This window comes from Coregonus lavaretus, assembly GCF_964263955.1.
Source record: "Coregonus lavaretus genome assembly, chromosome: 3".
In the NCBI taxonomy this organism is placed as follows: domain Eukaryota; kingdom Metazoa; phylum Chordata; class Actinopteri; order Salmoniformes; family Salmonidae; genus Coregonus; species Coregonus lavaretus.
The window spans coordinates 34,921,745-34,943,203 of record NC_139990.1 but is presented as its reverse complement, the minus strand read 5'-3'; the positions used below and the strand labels follow the sequence as shown (position 1 = coordinate 34,943,203).

General features: G+C 44.9%; 1 protein-coding gene across 1 annotated transcript in view; it reads right to left on the bottom strand.

Annotated features, from left to right (window-relative positions):
* Positions 1-21,459, bottom strand: part of LOC311123329 (protein argonaute-3-like) — a 42,179-nt gene that overhangs the window by 9,271 nt on the left and 11,449 nt on the right. The window contains exons 2-13 of the mRNA XM_084158168.1: positions 17,306-17,477; positions 16,987-17,107; positions 16,661-16,869; positions 14,654-14,790; positions 14,191-14,325; positions 9,719-9,806; positions 9,101-9,248; positions 8,805-8,924; positions 8,392-8,535; positions 7,900-8,066; positions 6,388-6,572; positions 152-311 (exon numbers count right to left, since the gene is read on the bottom strand). Of these exons, the coding sequence (XP_084014294.1) occupies positions 152-311; positions 6,388-6,572; positions 7,900-8,066; positions 8,392-8,535; positions 8,805-8,924; positions 9,101-9,248; positions 9,719-9,806; positions 14,191-14,325; positions 14,654-14,790; positions 16,661-16,869; positions 16,987-17,107; positions 17,306-17,477 (1,786 nt within the window). The remainder of the gene's footprint in view (positions 1-151; positions 312-6,387; positions 6,573-7,899; positions 8,067-8,391; positions 8,536-8,804; positions 8,925-9,100; positions 9,249-9,718; positions 9,807-14,190; positions 14,326-14,653; positions 14,791-16,660; positions 16,870-16,986; positions 17,108-17,305; positions 17,478-21,459) is intronic.

Genomic DNA, 21,459 nt, shown 5'->3' with positions numbered 1-21,459 from the left:
GTGTATATCCAGTCCAAATAGGTGTGTTTGTCATAAAGTATATATGCGTTTCTGCTAAATAGCACATAAGTGTTTTCTAACCCCTATTTGGGTGATAGAAAACACTTTTCTGCCCGTGGCCACACACACCCGCTCTTTCACTCTGCTTTACCGTTGGTGTGGCACCAGGATGTTGTTGATGCCCCCCAGTTTGACGTTGATCTTGAGGCAGAGGTTGGAGAGGGTCTGGGGGGACGTCTTCACCACGTTCTTCACCTGGACACACTGAGTGGCCATGCCCAGGAGAGTGTCTCCAACCCGCTTCACCTCAGCTGTGGGAGAGACAAAGGAAACCATTTTACACCTGGTGCCTTATTGTAGGACACAGGTAACTATTTACACCCAATGCAATATTACAGGAAACCGGTAACCTTCTTACACCTAATGACATCTTGTACATGGTATGCTCAGGCTATGGAAACAACAAAGATAAATACACACACACACACACACACACACAGTGCATTCGGAAAGTATTCAGACCCCTCCACATTTTGTTACGTTACAACCTTATTCTAAAATTGATTAAATAAAAAAAATGTCTAATCAATCTATACACAATACCCCATAATGACAAAGCAAAAACTGGTTTTTAGATTTTTGGCAAAATTATTAAAAATAAAAAACATACCTTGTGTACATAAGTATTCAGACCCTTTGCGATGAGACTGAAAATTGAGATGTTTCTACAACTTGGAGTCCACCTGTGGTAAATTCAATTGATTGGACATGATTTGGAAAGGCACACACCTTTCTATTTAAGGTCCCACAGTTGACAGTGCTTGTCAGATCATAAACCAAGCCATGAGGTCGAAGGAATTGTCCGTAGAGCGCCGAGACAGGATTGTGTCGAGGCACAGATCTGGGGAAGGGTACCAAAAATGTCTGCAACATTGAAGGATCCCAAGAATACAGTAGCCTCCATCATTCTTAAATGGAAGAAGTTTGGAACCACCAAGACTCTTCCTAGAGCTGGCCGCCCAGCCAAACTCAGCAAATGGGGGAGAAGGGCCTTGGTCAGGGAGGTGACCAAGAACCCGATGGTCACTCTTGACAGAGCTCCAGAGTTCCTCTGTGGAGATGGGAGAACCTTGCAGAAGGACAACCATCTCTGCAGCACTTCACCAATCAGGCCTTTATGGTAGAGTTGCCAGATGGAAGCCACTCCTCAGTAAAAGGCTCATTACAGCCCGCTTGGAGTTTGCCAAATGCCACCTAAAGACTCTCAGACCTTGAGAAACAAGATTATCTGATCTAATGAAACCAATATTTAACTATTTGGCCTGAATGCCAAGCATCACGTCTGTAGGAAACCTGGCACCATCCCTACGGTGAAGCGTGGTGGTGGCAGCATCATGCTGTGGGGATGTTTTTCAGTGGCAGGGACTGGGAGACTAGTCAAGATCGAGGGAAAGATAAACAGAGCAAAGTACAGAGAGATCCTTGATGAAAAGCGCTCTGGAGCAGGTTAGGACCTCAGACTGGGGCGAAGGTTTACCTTCTAACAGGACAACGCAGGAGTGGCTTCGGGACAAGTCTCTGAATGTCCTTGAGTGGATCAGCCAGAGCCCGGACTTGAACCCGATCAAACATCTCTGGAGAGACCTGAAAATACTTGTGCAGCGACGCTCCCCTCCAACCTGGGAGAAACTCCCCAAATACAGGTTTGCCAAGCTTGTAGCGTCATACCCAAGAAGACTGAAGGCTGTAATCGCTGCCAAAGGTGCTTTAACAAAGTACTGAGTAAAGGGTCTGAATACTTATGTAAATGTAATATTTCCTTTTATTTTTTTATATACATTTGTAAAATTTTCTACAAACCTGTTTTTGCTTTGTCATTATTGGGTATTGTGTGTAGATTGATTGACAATATAATCAATTTTAGAAGGCTGTAACGTAACAAAATCTGTAAAAAGTCAAGGGGTCTGAATAATTTCCAAATGCAGTGCATATACAGTACCAGTTAAAAGTTTGGACACACCTACTCATTCAAGGGTTTTTCTTTATTTTTACTATTTTCTATATTGTAGAATAATAGTGAAGACATCAAAACTATGAAATAACACATATGGAATCATGTAGTAACCCCCCCAAAAAAAGTGTTAAACAAATCAAAATACATTTTATATTTGAGATTCATCAAAGTAGCCACCCCTTGCCTTGATGACAGCTTTGCACACTCTTGGCATTCTGTCAACCCGCTTCATGAGGAATGCTTTTCCAACAGACTTGAAGGAGTTCCCACATATGCTGAGCACTTGTTGGCAGCTTTTCCTTCACTCTGCGGTCCAACTCATCCCAAACCATCTCAATTGGGTTGAGGTCGGGTGATTGTAGAGGCCAGGTCATCTGATGCAACACTCCATCACTCTCCTTCTTGGTCAAATAGCCCTTACACAGCTTGGAGGTGTGTTTTGGGTTATTGTCCTGTTGAAAAACAAAGGATAGTCCAACAAAGCGCAAACCAGATGGGATGGTGTATTGTTGCAGAATGCTGTGGTAGCCATGCTGGTTAAGTGTGCTTTGAATTCTAAATCAATCAATCAACGACAGTGTCACCAGCAAAGCACCCCCACACCATCACACCTCCTCCTCCATGCTTCATGGTGGGAACCACACATGCAGAGATAATCCATTCACCTACTCTGCGTCTCACAAAGACACGGCGGTTGGAACCAAAAATCTCAACATTTGGACTCATCAGACCAAAGGACAGATTTACAGCAGTCTAATGTAAATTGCTTGTGTTTCTTGGCCCAAGCAAGTCTCTTCTTCTTATTGGTGTCCTTTAGTAGTGGTTTCTTTGCAGCAATTCGACCATGAAATCAAATCAAATCAAATTTTATTGGCCACATGCGCCGAATACAACAGGTGCAGACATTACAGTGAAATGCTTACTTACAGCCCTTAACCAACAGTGCATTTATTTTTAATAAAAAAGTAGAATAAAACAAAAAAGTGTTGAGGAAAAAAAGAGCAGAAGTAAAATAAAATAACAGATAACAGTAGGGAGGCTATATATACAGGGGGGTACCGGTGCAGAGTCAATGTGCGGGGGCACCGGCTAGTTGAGGTAGTTGAAGTAATATGCACATGTGGGTAGAGTTAAAGTGACTATGCATAAATAATTAACAGAGTAGCAGCAGCATAAAAAGATGTGGTGGGGGGGGGGGGGGGCATAGTCCGGGTAGCCATGATTAGCTGTTTAGGAGTCTTATGGCTTGGGGGTAGAAGCTGTTGAGAAGTATTTTGGACCTAGACTTGGCACTCCGGTACCGCTTGCCGTGCGGTAGCAGAGAGAACAGTCTATGACTAGGGTGGCTGGAGTCTTTGACAATTTTGAGGGCCTTCCTCTGACACCGCCTGGTATAGAGGTCCTGGATGGCAGGAAGCTTGGCCCCAGTGATGTACTGGGCCGTACGCACTACCCTCTATCCACAAATTAACAAGGCACACCTGTTAATTGGATCCCTACAAATCATCTGGGTTAGACAATCTGGACCCTTTCTTTCTAAAATTAGCCGCCGAAATTGTCGCATCCCCTATTACTAGCCTGTTCAACCTCTCTTTCGTAACGTCTGAGATCCCCAGAGATTAGAAAGCTGCCGCGGTCATCCCCCTTTTCAAAGGGGGTGACACTCTAGATCCAAACTGTTACAGACCTATATCCATCCTGCCCTTCCGTTCGAAAGTTTTTGAAAGCCAAGTTAACAAACAGATCACCGACCATTTTGAATCACACCGTACCTTCTCCGCTATGCAATCCGGTTTCCGAGCTGGTCATGGGTGCACCTCAGCCACGCTCAAGGTCCTAAACGATATTATAACCACGATCGATAATAGACAGTACTGTGCAGCCGTCTTCATCGACCTGGCCAAGGCTTTCGACTCTGTCAACCACAGCATTCTTATTGGCAGACTAAATAGCCTTGGTTTCTCAAATAGCCTGCAACACTCTACTCAGCAAATTGGATGTAGTCTATCACAGTGCCATCCGTTTTGTCACCAAAGCCCCATATACTACCCACCACTGTGACCTGTACGCTCTTGTTGGCTGGTCCTCACTACATATTTGTCTCCAAACCCACTGGCTCCAGGCCATCTATAAATCACTGCTAGGCAAATCCCCGCCTTATCTTAGCTCATTGGTCACCATAGCAACACCCACCCGTAGTATGCGCTCCAGCAGCTATATCTCACTGGTCATCCCCAAAGCCAACACCTCCTTTGGCCACCATTCCTTCCAGTTCTCTGCTGCGAATGACTGGAACGAACTGCAAAAATCTTAACTGGCTTACCTGGTTTAATAAAGGTGAAAAAAATAAAAAATATATATGAAATTCATTCCAGGTGACTACCTCATGAAGCTGGTTGAGAGAATGCCAAGAGTGCAAAGCTGTCATCAAGGCAAAGGGTGGCTACCTTGAAGAATCTCAAATATAAAACATTTTGATTTGTTTAACACTATTGGTTACTACATGATTCCATATGTGTTATTTCATAGTTTTGATGTCTTCACTATTATTCTACAATGTAGAAAATAGTAAAAATAAAGAAAAACCCTGAAATGAGTAGGTGTGTCCAAACTTTTGACTGGTACTATATATATATATATATATATATATATATATATATATATATACATATATACAGTGGGGGGGAAAAGTATTTAGTCAGCCACCAATTGTGCAAGTTCTCCCACTTAAAAAGATGAGAGAGGCCTGTAATTTTCATCATAGGTACATGTCAACTATGACAGACAAAATGAGGAAAACAATTCCAGAAAATCACATTGTAGGATTTTTAATGAATTTATTTGCAAATTATGGTGGAAAATAAGTATTTGGTCAATAACAAAAGTTTCTCAATACTTTGTTATATACCCTTTGTTGGCAATGACACAGGTCAAACGTTTTCTGTAAGTCTTCACAAGGTTTTCACACACTGTTGCTGGTATTTTGGCCCATTCCTCCATGCAGATCTCCTCTAGAGCAGTGATGTTTTGGGGCTGTCGCTGGGCAACACGGACTTTCAACTCCCTCCAAAGATTTTCTATGGGGTTGAGATCTGGAGACTGGCTAGGCCACTCCAGGACCTTGAAATGCTTCTTACGAAGCCACTCCTTCGTTGCCCGGGAGGTGTGTTTGGGATCATTGTCATGCTAAAAGACCCAGCCACGTTTCATCTTCAATGCCCTTGCTGATGGAAGGAGGTTTTCACTCAAAATCTCACGATACATGGCCCCATTCATTCTTTCCTTTACACGGATCAGTCGTCCTGGTCCCTTTGCAGAAAAACAGCCCCAAAGCATGAAGTTTCCACCCCCATGCTTCACAGTAGGTATGGTGTTCTTTGGATGCAACTCAGCATTCTTTGTCCTCCAAACACGACGAGTTGAGTTTTTACCAAAAAGTTCTATTTTGGTTTCATCTGACCATATGACATTCTCCCAAACTTCAGACGGGCCTGGACATGTACTGGCTTAAGCAGGGGGACACGTCTGGTAATGCAGGTTTTGAGTCCCTGGCGGAATAGTGTGTTACTGATGGTAGGCTTTGTTACTTTGGTCCCAGCTCTCTGCAGGTCATTCACTAGGTCCCCCCGTGTGGTTCTGGGATTTTTGCTCACCGTTCTTGTGATCATTTTGACCCCACGGGGTGAGATCTTGCGTGGAGCCCCAGATCGAGGGAGATTATCAGTGGTCTTGTATGTCTTCCATTTCCTAATAATTGCTCCCACAGTTGATTTCTTCAAACCAAGCTGCTTACCTATTGCAGATTCAGTCTTCCCAGCCTGGTGCAGGTCTACAATTTTGTTTCTGGTGTCCTTTGACAGCTCTTTGGTCTTGGCCATAGTGGAGTTTGGAGTGTGACTGTTTGAGGTTGTGGACAGGTGTCTTTTATACTGATAACAAGTTCAAACAGGTGCCATTAATACAGGTAACGAGTGGAGGACAGAGGAGCCTCTTAAAGAAGAAGTTACAGGTCTGTGAGAGCCAGAAATCTTGCTTGTTTGTAGGTGACCAAATACTTATTTTCCACCATAATTTGCAAATAAATTCATTAAAAATCCTACAATGTGATTTTCTGGATTTTTTTTTCTCATTTTGTCTGTCATAGTTGACATGTACCTATGATGAAAATGACAGGCCTCTCTCATCTTTTTAAGTGGGAGAACTTGCACAATTGGTGGCTGACTAAATACTTTTTTTCCCCACTGTGTGTGTGTGTGTGTGTATATGTATATATATATATATCATAATAATAGTAGTATACTAATAAATAAAGTAAACACACAAATAAATCATATGTGAAACAAAATGAAACAGTGTCTAGTCTGTGACCGTACCATAGACAGGGGTCTTCCCAGGCAGGATGACGATGATGAGCTGCAGGCCAGTGTAGGTGTTCTTCAGGTGCCTGAACATGGGCTCCACACTGTCCGATCCCTGGGCGTATTTACAGAAACATGGCTGGCCCTGGATGGGCATCCCAGCATCCTTAGAGATCTTACGCAGCTGGTCAGTGAAACCCCTGGAGAGACGGAGGGAAGGAGAGAGGATGAGAAGATGAGGAGATCCAAAGAGACAATATGGACGGACACAGAGAGACGTAAGTGTGGCATAAACCAACTAAAGTATATTATACTGAAAAAATATATAAAAGCAACATGAAGTGTTGGTCCCATGTTTCATGCGCATGAAATAAAATATCCCTGACATTTTCCATATGCACAAAAAAGCTAATTTCTCTCAAATGTTTTGCACAAATTTGTTTACACCTCTATTAGTGAGCATTTCTTCTTCGCCAAGATAATCCATTCACTTGACAGGTGTGGCATATCAAGAAGCTGATTAAACAGGCCATTCTAAAATGTGCAACACAATGTCACAGATGTCTCAAGTTTTTGAGCTTGCAATTGGCATGCTGACTGCAGGAATGTACTCCAGAGCTGTTGCCAGAGAATTTAATGTTCATTTCTCTACCATAAGCTGCCTCCAACGTTGTTTTAGAGAATTTGGCAGTACGTCCAACCGGCCTCACAACCGCAGTCCACCTGTAAACACGCCAGCCCAGGACCTCCACATCCGGCTTCTTTACCTGCTGGATCGTCTGAGACCAGCCACCCAGACAACTGATAAAACTGTGGGTTTGCACAACCGAATAATTCTCAGCGAAGCTCATCTGCGTGCAGGTATGGGCAGGCATAAGCTACGGACAACGAACAAAATTGCATTCTATTGTTGGCAATTTGAAGGCACAGAGATACCGTGACGAGATCCTGAGGCCCATTGACGTGCCATTCATCCGCTGCCATCACCTCATGTTTCAGCATGAGGTGACGTGTACGACAGCGTGTTCCAGTTCCCGCCAATATCCAGCCACTTCACACAGCCATTGAAGAGGAGTGGGACAACCTTCCACAGGCCACAATCAACAGCCTGATCAACTCTATGCGAAGGAGAGGTGTCACGCTGCATGAGGCAAATGGTGGTCACAACAGATACTGACTGGTTTTCTGATCCAAGCCCCTACCTTTTTTAAAAGGTATTTGTTACCAACAAATGCATATCTGTATTCCCAGTCATTTGAAATCCATAGATTAGGGCCTAATTTATTTATTTCCTTATATGAACTATATATAACTCAGTAAAATCTTTGATATTGTTACATTTTGTGTTTATATTTTTGTTCAGTGTAATACATTTGAAATAACATAGATATGATAATAATACTATTTTTATATTGATTATAATGTTATTGCATTGGGCTGAGTATTTAACTGTTGAAACAGAGACCTCTGTGTGTGTGTGTGTATGATGTACAGTATGTATGCATGTATGAGACAGACAGCACTCACTTGAGGATCTCCTCGCGACACTGCCTCTGCGTGGCGAAGCAGGCGATGGCCCACATCTTGATCTCCACCCCGGTGTGGAACTGTTTGCCCCTCATGTCCCACACGCCGTGGCTGGGTGTGGCCACCGTGCGGTTCTGCAACGACACCGCAGGGTTCATCTGCTGGGGCTGCCACACACACACACACACACAGAAAGGGGGAGAGACTGATTGTTTCAAACAAATTTAAGAATTCTTTGAAATGGTCATTTAATGTATCTAAAAACACTGTCATGCCATTCGTCATAGCCTTCACACAAGAAAAGTAGTAATCATTATTTTCAGAGACTGAAAAACAGAGGTGGGTGAAAGGGTGGTATTGGTTGACAGTTGGTCAAAAGCGACAAAAGTAAAAGAGCCAGGGGCAAGAAAGAGAGAGAGAGAGAGATGGGGAAGCTAAATCACAGACGCGCACAGTGAAATGCGGATGAAGGATGATTTAAAGGGTAGGTACCATGAACTGTTCCGAGCTCACCCTGCCGCCGTACTGCAGCCCGGGGGCTGGCAGCACACGGCCCGTCACCTGAGCCATCTCGTCACGCACGCGGAACTGGAACTCCTGGACGAACGGGTCCACCTCATAGTTCGCACTACGCACCTGGACACAGAGAGGGGGGGATGGGGGGGAGGGGGGGATGAGAGAGGAGGAGGATAGAGGGGTAGGACAGAGGGAGGGGTAGTAGCAAAACAGGAAATCATTAGTTTGGTGGTGGATGAGGCGGGTTTTCCACTTACTATAGTATGTAAGCGCTTTGAGCATCTGGAAAAGCACTATATCAATGCAATCAATTAGTATGATTAATTATAAAGACACTCAGTAGTTGTAATAACTCCCAGTCATTGGAGGGCGCTTTAGACAGTACTCACCAGCCTGCTGATCTCCTCCTGTCTGTCTGGGGCAGAGCGGGCCGTGGCTTTGATCATGGTGGACGTCTGGTTATCAGTGAGTTTTTTAATACAGCGCTGGCCAGCTACTATGTTGCACACCTGCAAGGAGACACACATAGGAATGTGAGTTAAAGTAATTTAATACAATAGAGAGAGCCGCATTGGTACAGTTTTATGCTTAGGGCCCAGAGTTTATCCTGACCACATGAATGACCAGGAAAGACTAACTCAGGGCTCTACAAAGAGCCAATGGCAATAATATTATTGGTACTCACCTCCAGGGGCAGGTAGGTGTGTTTCTGCTCCTGGCCCACCTGGAGGCAGGGGAGGTGGGGGTACTTCAGCTGCAGGCTGTACTTCTCTCTGAAGTACTGGGCCACCGTGCGCTCCACTGTCTGACCATTCTCCAGCTGCAGGGGGAACCTGGGGGTTTGGAGAGGAGAAACATGGAGTTTGTGACTTTGTGCTCATCTAATTGTCATGTTTAACTCTTAGGGGTGGTTTCTCGGGACACTGATTAAGCGAAGTCCTGGACCAAAAAGCATTTTCAATGGAGATTCTCCATTGAGCTTGCTTTTTAGACCAAGACTTAAATCTGTGTACAGGAAGCTGCCCATTAGTCCAATTTAGAGACAATTCAAGGCTTCGGTCCAGGCTGTGTCAGAGTTAAACTAAATTGTTATATTTGACATTTTAGCAGACACTCTTATCCAGAGCAACTTACAGGAGCAATTAGGGTTAAGTGCCTTGCTTAAGGGCACAGACAGATTTTTCACCTAGTCAGCTTGGGGATTCGAACCAGCGACCTTTCGGTTACTGGGCCAACGTTCTTAACTGCTGGTCTGCCTGCTGCCAAACAACATATCCCTGTCTCTCTGTGTATAGGTACTCACGTCTGGTGGCTGGCAGGGCGGCGGGTCACGTTACACACTCTGTACTTCCTCCGCATCGTCCCGCAGTGGGTCACTTCCACCTTCAGACCTAGACACAGCAAAGCAAGGAGGAGGTGCATGTGTGTGAGAAGAACTATCCATTCAAAATTAATCATGGCCCTAATCTATGGATTTCACATGACTGGGTAGGGGTGCAGCCATGGGTGGGCCTGGGAGGGCATAGGCCCACCCACTTGGGAGCCAGGCCCATCCAATCAGAATTTTTCCCCACAAAAAGGCTTTATTACAGACAGAAATACTCCTCAGTTTCATCAGCTGTTTGGGTGGCTGCTCTCAGATGTTCTCGCAAGTGAAGAAGCCAGATGTGGGGGTCCTGGGCTGGTGTGGTTACAAGTGGTCTGCGGTTGTGAGGCCGGTTGGACGTACTGCCAAATTCACTAAAACGACGTTGGAGGCGGCTTATGGTAGAAAAATTAACATTAAATTCTCTGGCAACAGCTTTGGTGGACATTCCTGCAGTCAGCATGCCAACTGCACACTCCCTCAAAACATGAGACATCTGTGGCATTGTGTTGTGTGACAAAACTGCATATTTTCGAGTGGCATTTTATTGTCCCCAGCACAAGGTGCACCTGTGTAATGATCATGGTATTTAATCAGCTTCTTGATATGCCACACCTGTCAGGTAGATGGATTATCTTGGCAAAAGAGAAATGCTCACTAACAGGGATGTAAACACATTTCTGCACAATATTTAAGAGAAATAAGCTTTTTGTGCGTATGGAACATTTCTGGGATCTTTTATTTCAGCTCATGAAACACTTTACATGTTGTGTTTATATTTTTGTTGAGTATAAAGTACCAGTCAAAAGTTTGGACACACCTACTCATTCAAGGGTTTTTCTTAAATTTTTACATTGTAGAATAATAGTGAAGACATCAAAACTAAGAAATAACACATATGGAATCATGTAGTAACCACCCATGGCTGCGCCCCTGCACAGTCATGTGAAATCCATAGATTAGGGCCTAATGAATTTATTTCAGTTGTTGCACTTATATTTTTGTTCAGCATAAAATGATTCAGCAACACGGATATGAGTGAGTGAAGTAACACAATACCAATATCCCTACAACTTAAAGTTAGAATGACAAAAACATTATCAAATCAAATGTTATTTGCCACATGCACCAAATACAACAGGTGTAGACCTTACAGTGAAACGCTTACTTACAAACCCTTAACCAACAATGCAGTTTCAAGAAAAAAATTGTTAAGTAAAAAAATTGATAAGTAAAAAATAAAAATAATTAAAGAGCAGCAGTAAAATAAAATAACAGTAGATACAGGGGGTACTGGTACAGAGTCAATGTGCGGGGGCACCATTTAGTCGAGGTAATATGTACATGTGGGTACAGTTAAAGTGACTATGCATAGATAATAAACAGAGTAGCAGCAGCGTAAAATAGGGGGTGGGGTGGGGGGGACAATGCAAATAGTCTGGGTAGCCATGATTAGCTGTTCAGGAGTCTTATGGCTTGGGGGTAGAAGCTGTTAAGAAGCCTTTTGGACCTAGACTTGATACTCCGGTACCGCTTGCCGTGTGGTAGCAGAGAGAACAGTCTATGACTAGGGTGGCTGGAGTCTTTGACAATTTTTAGGGCCTTCCTCTGACACCGCCTGGTATAGAAGTCCTGGATGGCAGGAAGCTTGGCCCCAGTGATGTACTGGGCCGTACGCACTACCCTCTGTAGTGCCTTCCGATCGGAGGCTGAGCAGTTGCCATACCAGGCGGTGATGCAACCAGTCAGGATGCTTTCGATGGTGCAGCTGTAGAACCTTTTGAGGATCTGAGGACCCATGCCAAATCTTTTCAGTCTACTGAGGGGGAATAGGCTTTGTCGTGCCCACTTCACGATTGTCTTGGGGTGTTCGGACCATTATAGCTTGTTGGTGATGTGGACACCAAGGAACTTGAAGCTCTCAACCAGTTCCACTACAGCCCCGTCGATGAGAATGGGGGCGTGCTCAGTCCTCTTTTTTATTCCCCCTGTGTCTTGATCACGTTGAGGGAGAGGTTGTTATCCTGGCACCACACGGCCAGGTCTCTGACCTCCTCCCTATAGGCTGTCTCATCGTTGTCGGTGATCAGGTTTACCACTGTTGTGTCGTCGGCAAACTTAATGATGGTGTTGGAGTCGTGCCTGGCCATGCAGTCATGAGTGAACAGGGAGTACAGGAGGGGACTGAGCACGCACCCCTGAGGAGCCCCAGTGTTGAGGATCAGCATGGCAGATGTGTTGTTACCTACCCTTACCACCTGGGGGCGGCCCGTCAGGAAGCTTTGAGGGCACTATGGTGTTGAACGCTGAGCTGTAGTCAATGAATAGCATTCTCACATAGGTGTTCCTCTTGTCCAGGTGGGAAAGGGCAGTGTGGAGTGCAATAGAGATTGCATCATCTGTGGATCTGTTGGGGCGGTATGCAAATTGGAGTGGGTCTAGGGTTTCTGGGATAATGGTGTTGATGTGAGCCATGACCAGCCTTTCAAAGCACATCACGGCTACAGACGTGAGTTCTACGGGTCGGTAGTCATTTAGGCAGGTTATCTTAGTGTTCTTGAGCACGGGGACTATGGTGGTCTGCTTGAAACATGTTGGTATTACAGACTCAGTCAGGGACATGTTGAAAATGTCAGTGAAGACACTTGCCAGTTGGTCAGCGCATGCTTGGAGTCAACGTCCTGGTAATCCGTCTGGCCCTGCGGCCTTGTGAATGTTGACCTGCTTAAAAGTCTAACTCACATCGGCTACGGAGAGCGTGATCACAGTCATCCGGAACAGCTGATGCTCTCATGCATGCTTCAGTGTTGCTAGCCTCGAAGCGAGCATAGAAGTGATTTAGCTCGTCTGGTAGGCTTGTGTCACTGGGCAGCTCGCAGCTGTGCTTCCCTTTGTAGTCTGTAATAGTTTGCAAGCCCTGCCACATCCGACGAGCGTCGGAGCCGGTGTAGTACGATTCAATCTTAGTCCTGTATTGACTCTTTGCCTGTTTGGTGGTTCGTCGGAAGGCATATCGGGATTTCTTATAAGCGTCCGTGTTAGAGTCCCGCTCCTTGAAAGCAACAGCTCTACCCTTTAGCTCAGTGCGTATGTTGCCTGTAATCCATGGCTTCTGGTTGGGGTATGTACGTACGGTCACTGTGGGGACGACATCATCGATGCACTTACTGATGAAGCCGGTGATTGATGTGGTGTACTCTTCAATGCCATCGGAAGAATCCCGGAACATATTCCAGTCTGTGCTAGTAAAACAGTCCTGTGGCTTAGCATCTGCGTCATCTGACCATCTGACCACTTCCTTATTAACCAAGTCACTGGTGCTTCCTGCTTTAGTTTTTGCTTATAAGCAGGAATCAAGAGGATAGAATTATAGTCAGATTTGCCAAATGGAGGGCGAGGGAGAGCTTTGTACACGTCTCTGTGTGTGGAGTAAAGGTGGTCTAGAGTTTATTTTCCTCTGGTTGCACGTTTAACATGCTGGTAGAAATGAGGTAGAACGGATTTAAGTTTCCCTGCATTAAAGTCCCCGGCCACTAGGAGCGCTGCCTCTGGATGAGCGTTTTCCTGTTTGCTTATGGCCTTATACAGCTCATTGAGTGCAATCTTCGTGCCAGCATCGGTTTGTGGTGGTAAATGGACAGCTACGAAAAATATAGAAGAAAACTCTTGGTAAATAGTGTGGTCTACAGCTTATCATGAGATACTCTACCTCAGGCGAGCAAAACCTCGAGACTTCCTTAGTATTAGATTTCGTGCACCAGCTGTTGTTTACAAATATACACAAACCGCCACCCCTTGTCTTACCGGAGTTAGCCGTTCTATCCTGCCGATGTAGTGTATATCCCGCCAGCTGTATGTTATCCATGTCGTCGTTCAGCCACGACTCGGTGAAACATAAGATATTACAGTTTTTCCCGTTGGTAGGATATCCTTGATCTTAGGTCGTCCATTTTGTTTTCCAATGATTGTACGTTGGCTAATAGGACTGATGGAAGAGGCAGATTACTCGCTCGCCATCGGATCCTTACAAGGCACCCCGACCTACGTCCACGATATCTCCGTCTTTTTCTCATGCGAATGACGGGGATTTGGGCCTTGTCGGGTGTTTGTAGAATATCCTTCGTCCAATATGAGGTGAGTAATCGCTGTCCTGATATCCAGAAGCTATTTTTGGTCATATGAAACGGTGGCGGAAACATTATGTACAGAATAAATTACAAATAACGCCAAAAAACACACATAATAGCGCAATTGGTTAGGTGGCCGTAAAACAGCAGCCACCTCCTCCGGTGCCATCGTCACTGGGTGTGATTTCAACAGTGATGCAAGGAGTCTAGCAGCGTGTTTCACTAAAGTGTTAGTTAGCATTCTGGTGCCTGGGGTGGTGGTCGTGACGTTACTCTGCATACCTTTGATCTCTTTGGTGAACTTGACCCTGTGGGAGTCGGTGAGGGGCCGGGGCTGCTCGTCTATGTTGTGGATGTCCAGGACCTCACACATGAACTGGATCATCGGCTGGGCCTTGTAGAACGCCGTGGCCGATACTATAGAGGAGAAGTGGTCAAATTAAAATAAGGTACTTGAATGCGGCTAAGGATCCAAATTCTGATAGCTTACAACCAAATTCAGATGTACCAAATTCTGAGTACAAATTTTAGGGATAGGCTGCATTCTATATCATTTGGACCAATCAAAGACCTGACTGACTAAACAAAATGCAACTAAACACAGACTGACTGAGATGCTACACAGCTGCTACATCATCATCCAGACAACATGGAAGGAAACAAGTCCCTGCCACCAGTGAAGAATATGTTATTGTCCACTTTATTAGTGTCCATGTTCCTTACAGTCAAGGGAAAAGGCCCTCACCGTCAATGTTGAGCATCATCTTCCACATGGCGGGCCGCACCGACTGGTGGAAGCCGAACCACACCTCCCTGCCCCCGCCCAGGGGGTGGTCATAACCCTCTGGGGAGGAGAAGAAGGAGCGCCCCACTGGGGTATACCTGGGGAGAAGAAAGAGAGGGTCACCTTTCACAGCCAGAACATTATTTGATCCCCTGCTGATTTTGTACGTTTGCCCACTGACTAAGACATGATCAGTCTATAATTTTAATGGTAGGTTTATTTGAACAGTGAGAGACAGAATAACAACAACAAAATCCAGAAAAACGCATGTCAAAAATGTTATGAATTGATTTGCATTTTAATGAGGGAAATAAGTATTTGACCGCTCTGCAAAACATGACTTAGTACTTGGTGGAAAAACCCTTGTTGGCAATCACAGAGGTCAGACGTTTCTTGTAGTTGGCCACCAGGTTTGTACACATCTCAGGAGGGATTTTGTCCCACTCCTCTTTGCAGATCTTCTCCAAGTCATTAAGGTTTCGAGCCTGACATTTGGCAACTCGAACCTTCAGCTCCCTCCACAGATTTTCTATGGGATTAAGGTCTGGAGACTGGCTAGGCCACTCTAGGACCTTAATGTGCTTCTTCTTGAGCCACTCCTTTGTTGCCTTGGCCGTGTGTTTTGGGTCATTGTCATGCTGGAATACCCATCCACGACCCATTTTCAATGCCCTGGCTGAGGGAAGGAGGTTCTCACCCAAGATTTGACAGTACATGGCCCCGTCCATCATCCCTTTGTTGCGGTGAAGTTGTCCTGTCCCCTTAGCAGAAAAACACCCCCAAAGCATAATGTTTCCACCTCCATGTTTGACGGTGGGGATGGTGTTCTTGGGGTCATAGGCAGCATTCCTCCTCCTCCAAACATGGCGAGTTGAGTTGATGCCAAAGAGCTCGATTTTGGTCTCATCTGACCACAACACTTTCACCCAGTTCTCCTCTGAATAATTCAGATGTTCATTGGCAAACTTCAGATGGGCCTGTATATATGCTTTCTTGAGCAGGGGGACCTTGCGGGCGCTGCAGGATTTCAGTCCTTCACGACGTAGTGTTTTACCAATTGTTTTCTTGGTGACTATGGTCCCAGCTGCCTTGAGATCATTGACAAGATCCTCCCGTGTAGTTCTGGGCTGATTCCTCACCGTCCTCATGATCATTGCAACTCCACGAGGTGAGATCCTGCATGGAGCCCCAGGCCGAGGGAGATTGACAGTTATTTTGTGTTTCTTCCATTTGCGAATAATCGCACCAACTGTTGTCACCTTCTCACCAAGCTGCTTGGCGATGGTCTTGTAGCCCATTCCAGCCTTGTGTAGGTCTACAATATTGTCCCTGACATCTTTGGAGAGCTCTTTGTTCTTGGCCATGGTGGAGAGTTTGGAATCTGATTGATTGATTGCTTCTGTGGACAGGTGTCTTTTATACAGGTAACTGTATAAACTCCCTTTAAGAGTGTGCTCCTAATCTCAGCTCGTTACCTGTATAAAAGACACCTGGGAGCCAGAAATCTTTCTGATTGAGAAGGGGTCAAATACTTATTTCCCTAATTAAAATGCAAATCAATTTATAACATTTTTGACATGCATTTTTCTGGATTTTTTTGTTGTTATTCTGTCTCTCACTGTTCAAATAAACCTACCATTAAAATTATAGACTGATCATTTCTTTGTCAGTGGGCAAACGTACAAAATCAGCAGGGGATCAAATACTTTTTTCCCTCACTGTAGCTTCATTAGGTTGTATATATGTTTTTGAAAGAATCTATACTATAAACTACTACTATATTCTGGACTATAAGTGTGGATAAATACACATATACTCTTAAACTACGCAACCAACAGAATAGCTTGTTCCACAGCATAGAGCTCCTGACAGCCGTTCTACAGTACATGAACACTCCTAGGCCCTGGGACCATAGATAAACTGAAATCTGTAATGCCACTGCTGTCCAGTAGGGCGGCAGTGACTCACTTCATGGAGGGCAGGTGTCGCAGCACCACGTCGACAGCGTGTACAGGGTTGGTGCTGATGGGCTTGTCCAGCTCCAAGGGCTCAGGCATGGTGCGCCCCGTCAGGACCTCGTGCAGCAAGTGCCAGCTGACTAGCGACACAAACTTGATGGACACTTTGAAGGGGCGATCCTTACCGCCGTCCCCTGGCAGGGTGACGTCCAGATCCACCTGAGGAGAATTGAGTTCAAGCTATGGCAACTCAATTTATCACCAGCACACCCATCTGACATTCAACATGGTAAATTACACTACAAATGTTATATTGTGTGTGTATGTGCATCTCACCCCTGCTGTGGCGACTGGTAGGGGGTTGGCTGTGTAGAGGCTCCTCTTCCCATCGTAGACTGGCCTTCGGTCCCCAAAGATGGTCACCTTGAAGTGCTTCACCATGGAGTCCACCACCTCCCTATAGGGGCACCAGAGAGACAAATATATCAATACTCCAAAACTGATCCATAACCCTGGTCTTTAATGTTGGTAAAGTGATGCTGAGTACAGTTCATGTGATCACATGAAATATCTGCAGCCAGTTTGTGTTGGTTTGAGAATGTTCATGCTAACAGATATGATAGGTTTGTGGGTTTGATCGAGCGCAGCTGTATACCTGTTGACGCGACGCGGGCACTTCTCGGGCTTGATGTCTACCTCATAGAGGTAGACGTCCATCTTGGGGATATCCACCTGGAAACAGTTGGCCAGCAGCTTGATAGGCTTCCCCATGGTGCCAAAGCCAGGCCGCCGCAGAACTGAGAACAGGGCCTGGGCCCCAACATCTCCTAGAGAGAGGAGGGTGAGAGTAAGAGTGAGTGAGAATTCTCCTGAGTAACACTTTGTTGGAGAGTAGAGTAAGGGTGTGCCAGCCACACTACACAAATGTTACCAAAGCGCTTTCATGACAGCCTCGTCGAAAACTACTCCGGTAATCATGACGTCACAAAACCACACACACTTTTGACTCAGATGAGCCGCACACTACCTACTCTGACACCCACACAAAAGACATGACACTAGTGATGTGCAGTTGGCGAACGATTCGTTCTTTTTGAACTACTCTTTCTACTGACTCGAGAGTCATGATTTGTATTTCTGAGTGACTTGTTCATTTTAGTCGTTAGTTTGACCTGCTGGCCGCAATGAATTCTACAGCAGGATTAGCACGCGCTCCTCCGGTGACGTGATCCGACCAACAACTGCCTGTCATATGTGTGCACAGGCAAAATATACTGAACAGAAATATAAACGCATCATGTAAGGTTGTTTTTTTAACAGAAATGTTTGGTGATCGACTAGGATCGGTGGAATACATGTTGGCTTATAGAGCAAAAATGATTCTGGGTGCCACAGTAAAAGTATTGTAGGGAATATACACTAGGGTCTGTAGAATGTACACTGAACAAAAATATAAACGCATCATGTAAAGTGTTGGTCCCATGTTTCATAAACTGAAATAAAAGATCCCAGAAAATTTCCATACGCACAAAAAGCTTATTTCTCTAATTTGTTTACATCCCCGGCCTCACAAATGCAGACCATGTGTAACCACGCCAGCCCATGACCTCCACATCTGGCTTCTTCACCTGCGGGATCATCTGAGACCAACCAATATCCAGCAACCTGACAGCTGATTAAACTGTGGGTTTTCCCAACCGAATAACTTCTACACAAACTGTCAGAAACCGTCTCGGGGAAGTTCATCTGCATGCTCGTCATTCTCACCAGGGTCTTGACCTTACTGCAGTTTGGCGTCGTACCCGACTTCAGTGGGCAAATGCTCACCTTCGATGGCCACTGGCACACTGAAGAAGTATGCTCTTCACAGATCAATCCCAGTTTCAACTGTACCGGGCAGATGGCAGACATGGCGTCATGTGGGCGAGTGGTTTGCTGATGTCAACATTGTGAACAGAGTGCCCCATGGTGGCGTGGGGTTATGGTATGGGGCAGGCATATGCTACCGACAGCGAACACAATTGCATTTTATCAATGGCAATTTGAATGCACAGAAATACCGTGATGAGATCCTGAGGTCCATTGGCATGCCATTCATCCACCGTCATCACCTCTTGTTTCAGCATGATAATGCACAGCCCCATGTCGCAAGGATCTGTACACAATTCCTGGAAGCTGAAAATGTCCCAGTTCTTCCATGGCCTGCATACTCACCAGACGTCACCCATTGAGCATGTTTGGGATGCTCTGGATCGACAGCGTGTTCCTGTTCCTGCCAATATCCAGCAACTTCGCACAGCCATTGAAGTGTGGGACAACATTCCACAAGACACAATCAACAGCCTGATCAACTCTATGTAAGGGAGATGTGTCGTGCTGCATGAGGCAAATGGTGGTCACACCAGATACTGACTGGTTCTCTGATCCATGCCCCTACCTTTTTATTTTCAGGTATCTGTGACCAACAGATGCATATCAGTATTCCCAGTCATGTGAAATCCATAGATTAGGGCCTAATGAATTTATTTCAATTGACTGATTTCCTTATATGAACTTTAACTCAGTGAAATTGTTGCATGTTGCTTTTATATTTTTGTTCAGTGTAGATCATGCTGCAGGCAGTATAGAGAACAAAAATACATGTTTAGAACTGATAATTGATCGCATTGTGCAAGAATGAATTATTGAATGATATGATGGACACAGCTTTGTAAAACCAAAACATACACAGCCTCTGCTCAACAAACTAGACAACAAATCGTTTGGGGTGCTGCAGTTCACTAATTATATTGTGCTCATCACCCTCACGGTAGTCAAGCAATGCATTCTGCCAACAGTCATTCACAATCTAGTCCGGTTGTGGCCACAACTAGACCTCGTTTCAAATGTACCATTAAATAATAGTATTTGTATGCCTAGCAATCAACAAATGTACATGTAATGTGGTTTTGTAGAGTCAGATTGTACTGTCTGTGATGCCGTGTCCACAGTGTCTATCACTCGCTCCCATGTGTGTCGTTGCCATGTCAACAGCACCCATGTGGCTGCAACTTCTCCATGGCAACGCAGACCATGCTGACAAGAGGAACAACAGACACACATACCGACCTCATCAAGGGTCCAGCTTAGCTGTGGAAAGATCAAAGGAAGATGGTCTAATCTTGAGTTGGACAATGAATGTTGTCAGCCAGGAACACAAATAGCCTATACACTCAAACCTTAACTCATACACTGACTGCACTAATAACAACTAGTTAGCTACTGAACCTGAACCTAACAAGAAACAACCGAGTGTACAAGAGTGGGCAGCAATGGAGGAGTGGATGGCTAACTAACTGCCTTTTTTTTCTCCTCCTCTTCCATTTACAGTTAGGCTGCAAGTCTACCCACACAGAGCTCTGGATCATGGGCTATCTTGGCTTACACATACAGAACCTACACAATAAACACCATGTGAAAGTTGTAGGCCTATACAACATAGATCATCACAGTGAGTCTGCCAGTTGTGTTCAGCCAGGTACAGGCACTCAGCAGCTGTATCCTACCTCTCTGGCTCCTCTCTAAAGCCATGTTAACACACATGGGTCATTCGGTGTGTGCAAAATGGATCCAAATATTTTAATTCCCCTAAAATACAGCACAACAAAGTGTCCTTTGGAGGAAGTAGGCAACTTAACTTGGCTTTTATCTCCTAGGCCTCATATTAGATACCAAAAACAGATTAAGATTTGATGTCAAATGGACAAAAAAAATCAGAAAACATGATGATCCATCAGACTGTGTCGAATGAGTGCTATGAAAGCAGACAGCACAAATCATATCATCCATCTCCAATCATGGTTGGTTTCAATGTTTCGACTGCTCAAAAGTATGCCAACCACCATTTTTCTCACAAAGCTGCTGCCCCTAGGTGATAGTTAATTGACTTTATGTGGCTTTCATGCTGAATTTATTGATAATTAAGTGAGGCTACAGTGAGCACCATTCAATAACTTCTGACACCAGCTGGTGTGGAAGGCAGGCAGGCAACCCCCACACAGCCAACCACACACACAGCCAGCCAGCCTCTCATGGGCTTGAGATAATGAGGCACACCTGACGGGCTTGCCACCTGCCTATGACAGCCGTCGGTGAACCGAACTTAGCAGGCATAAAAGAAAAGCCTGAAACTAGATACTGTTGGGGGAGGTTCTCTTCTGCACTGTTCAACCAATCCAGTAAATGTGGAGGAGTTAAGATGGAGTGTCGCCTTGTTAACGTCCTAAAGCGGAAGTCATCTCACAGTCACAGGCTCTCTTTCGATTTCCCCTGAAAACCAGAACATCTGTTCCGCCAGCATGAAGTATGGTAAAAAATTATAATAATAACAATAATAAAATGATTTGTATTATATTAATCAACTTTAGAAAACACTTTGTTAATCCCACTGTTAATTAACCCATTTGTATTGCACGATGTTCATATTGGACATACATGTTGCACCGTACATAACTCCCTGTATGTTGTGTCGCAGTAAAAGGGGGGTCCATTCTACGCATGAGCACGTCTACTGTCCAAGTTTACACCCAGAGGAACGTCACTTCTCATTCTGCAGCCCTTAAAGAGTGGCCTATCAGCCTAAATCCAATCAGTTTTTCATTTTGGACTACATATTGCACCGTACATAATTCCCTGTACAAAACAGATGAGTTTGAACAAAAAGCTAGTCATAGGAAGTGTTGCTAGACTTTTACTGTGGTCATATAGGTTTGGGTGGGGCCCCTAGACACGATATGGTACAAATGTATCACTGTACAGGAAAAACGACCA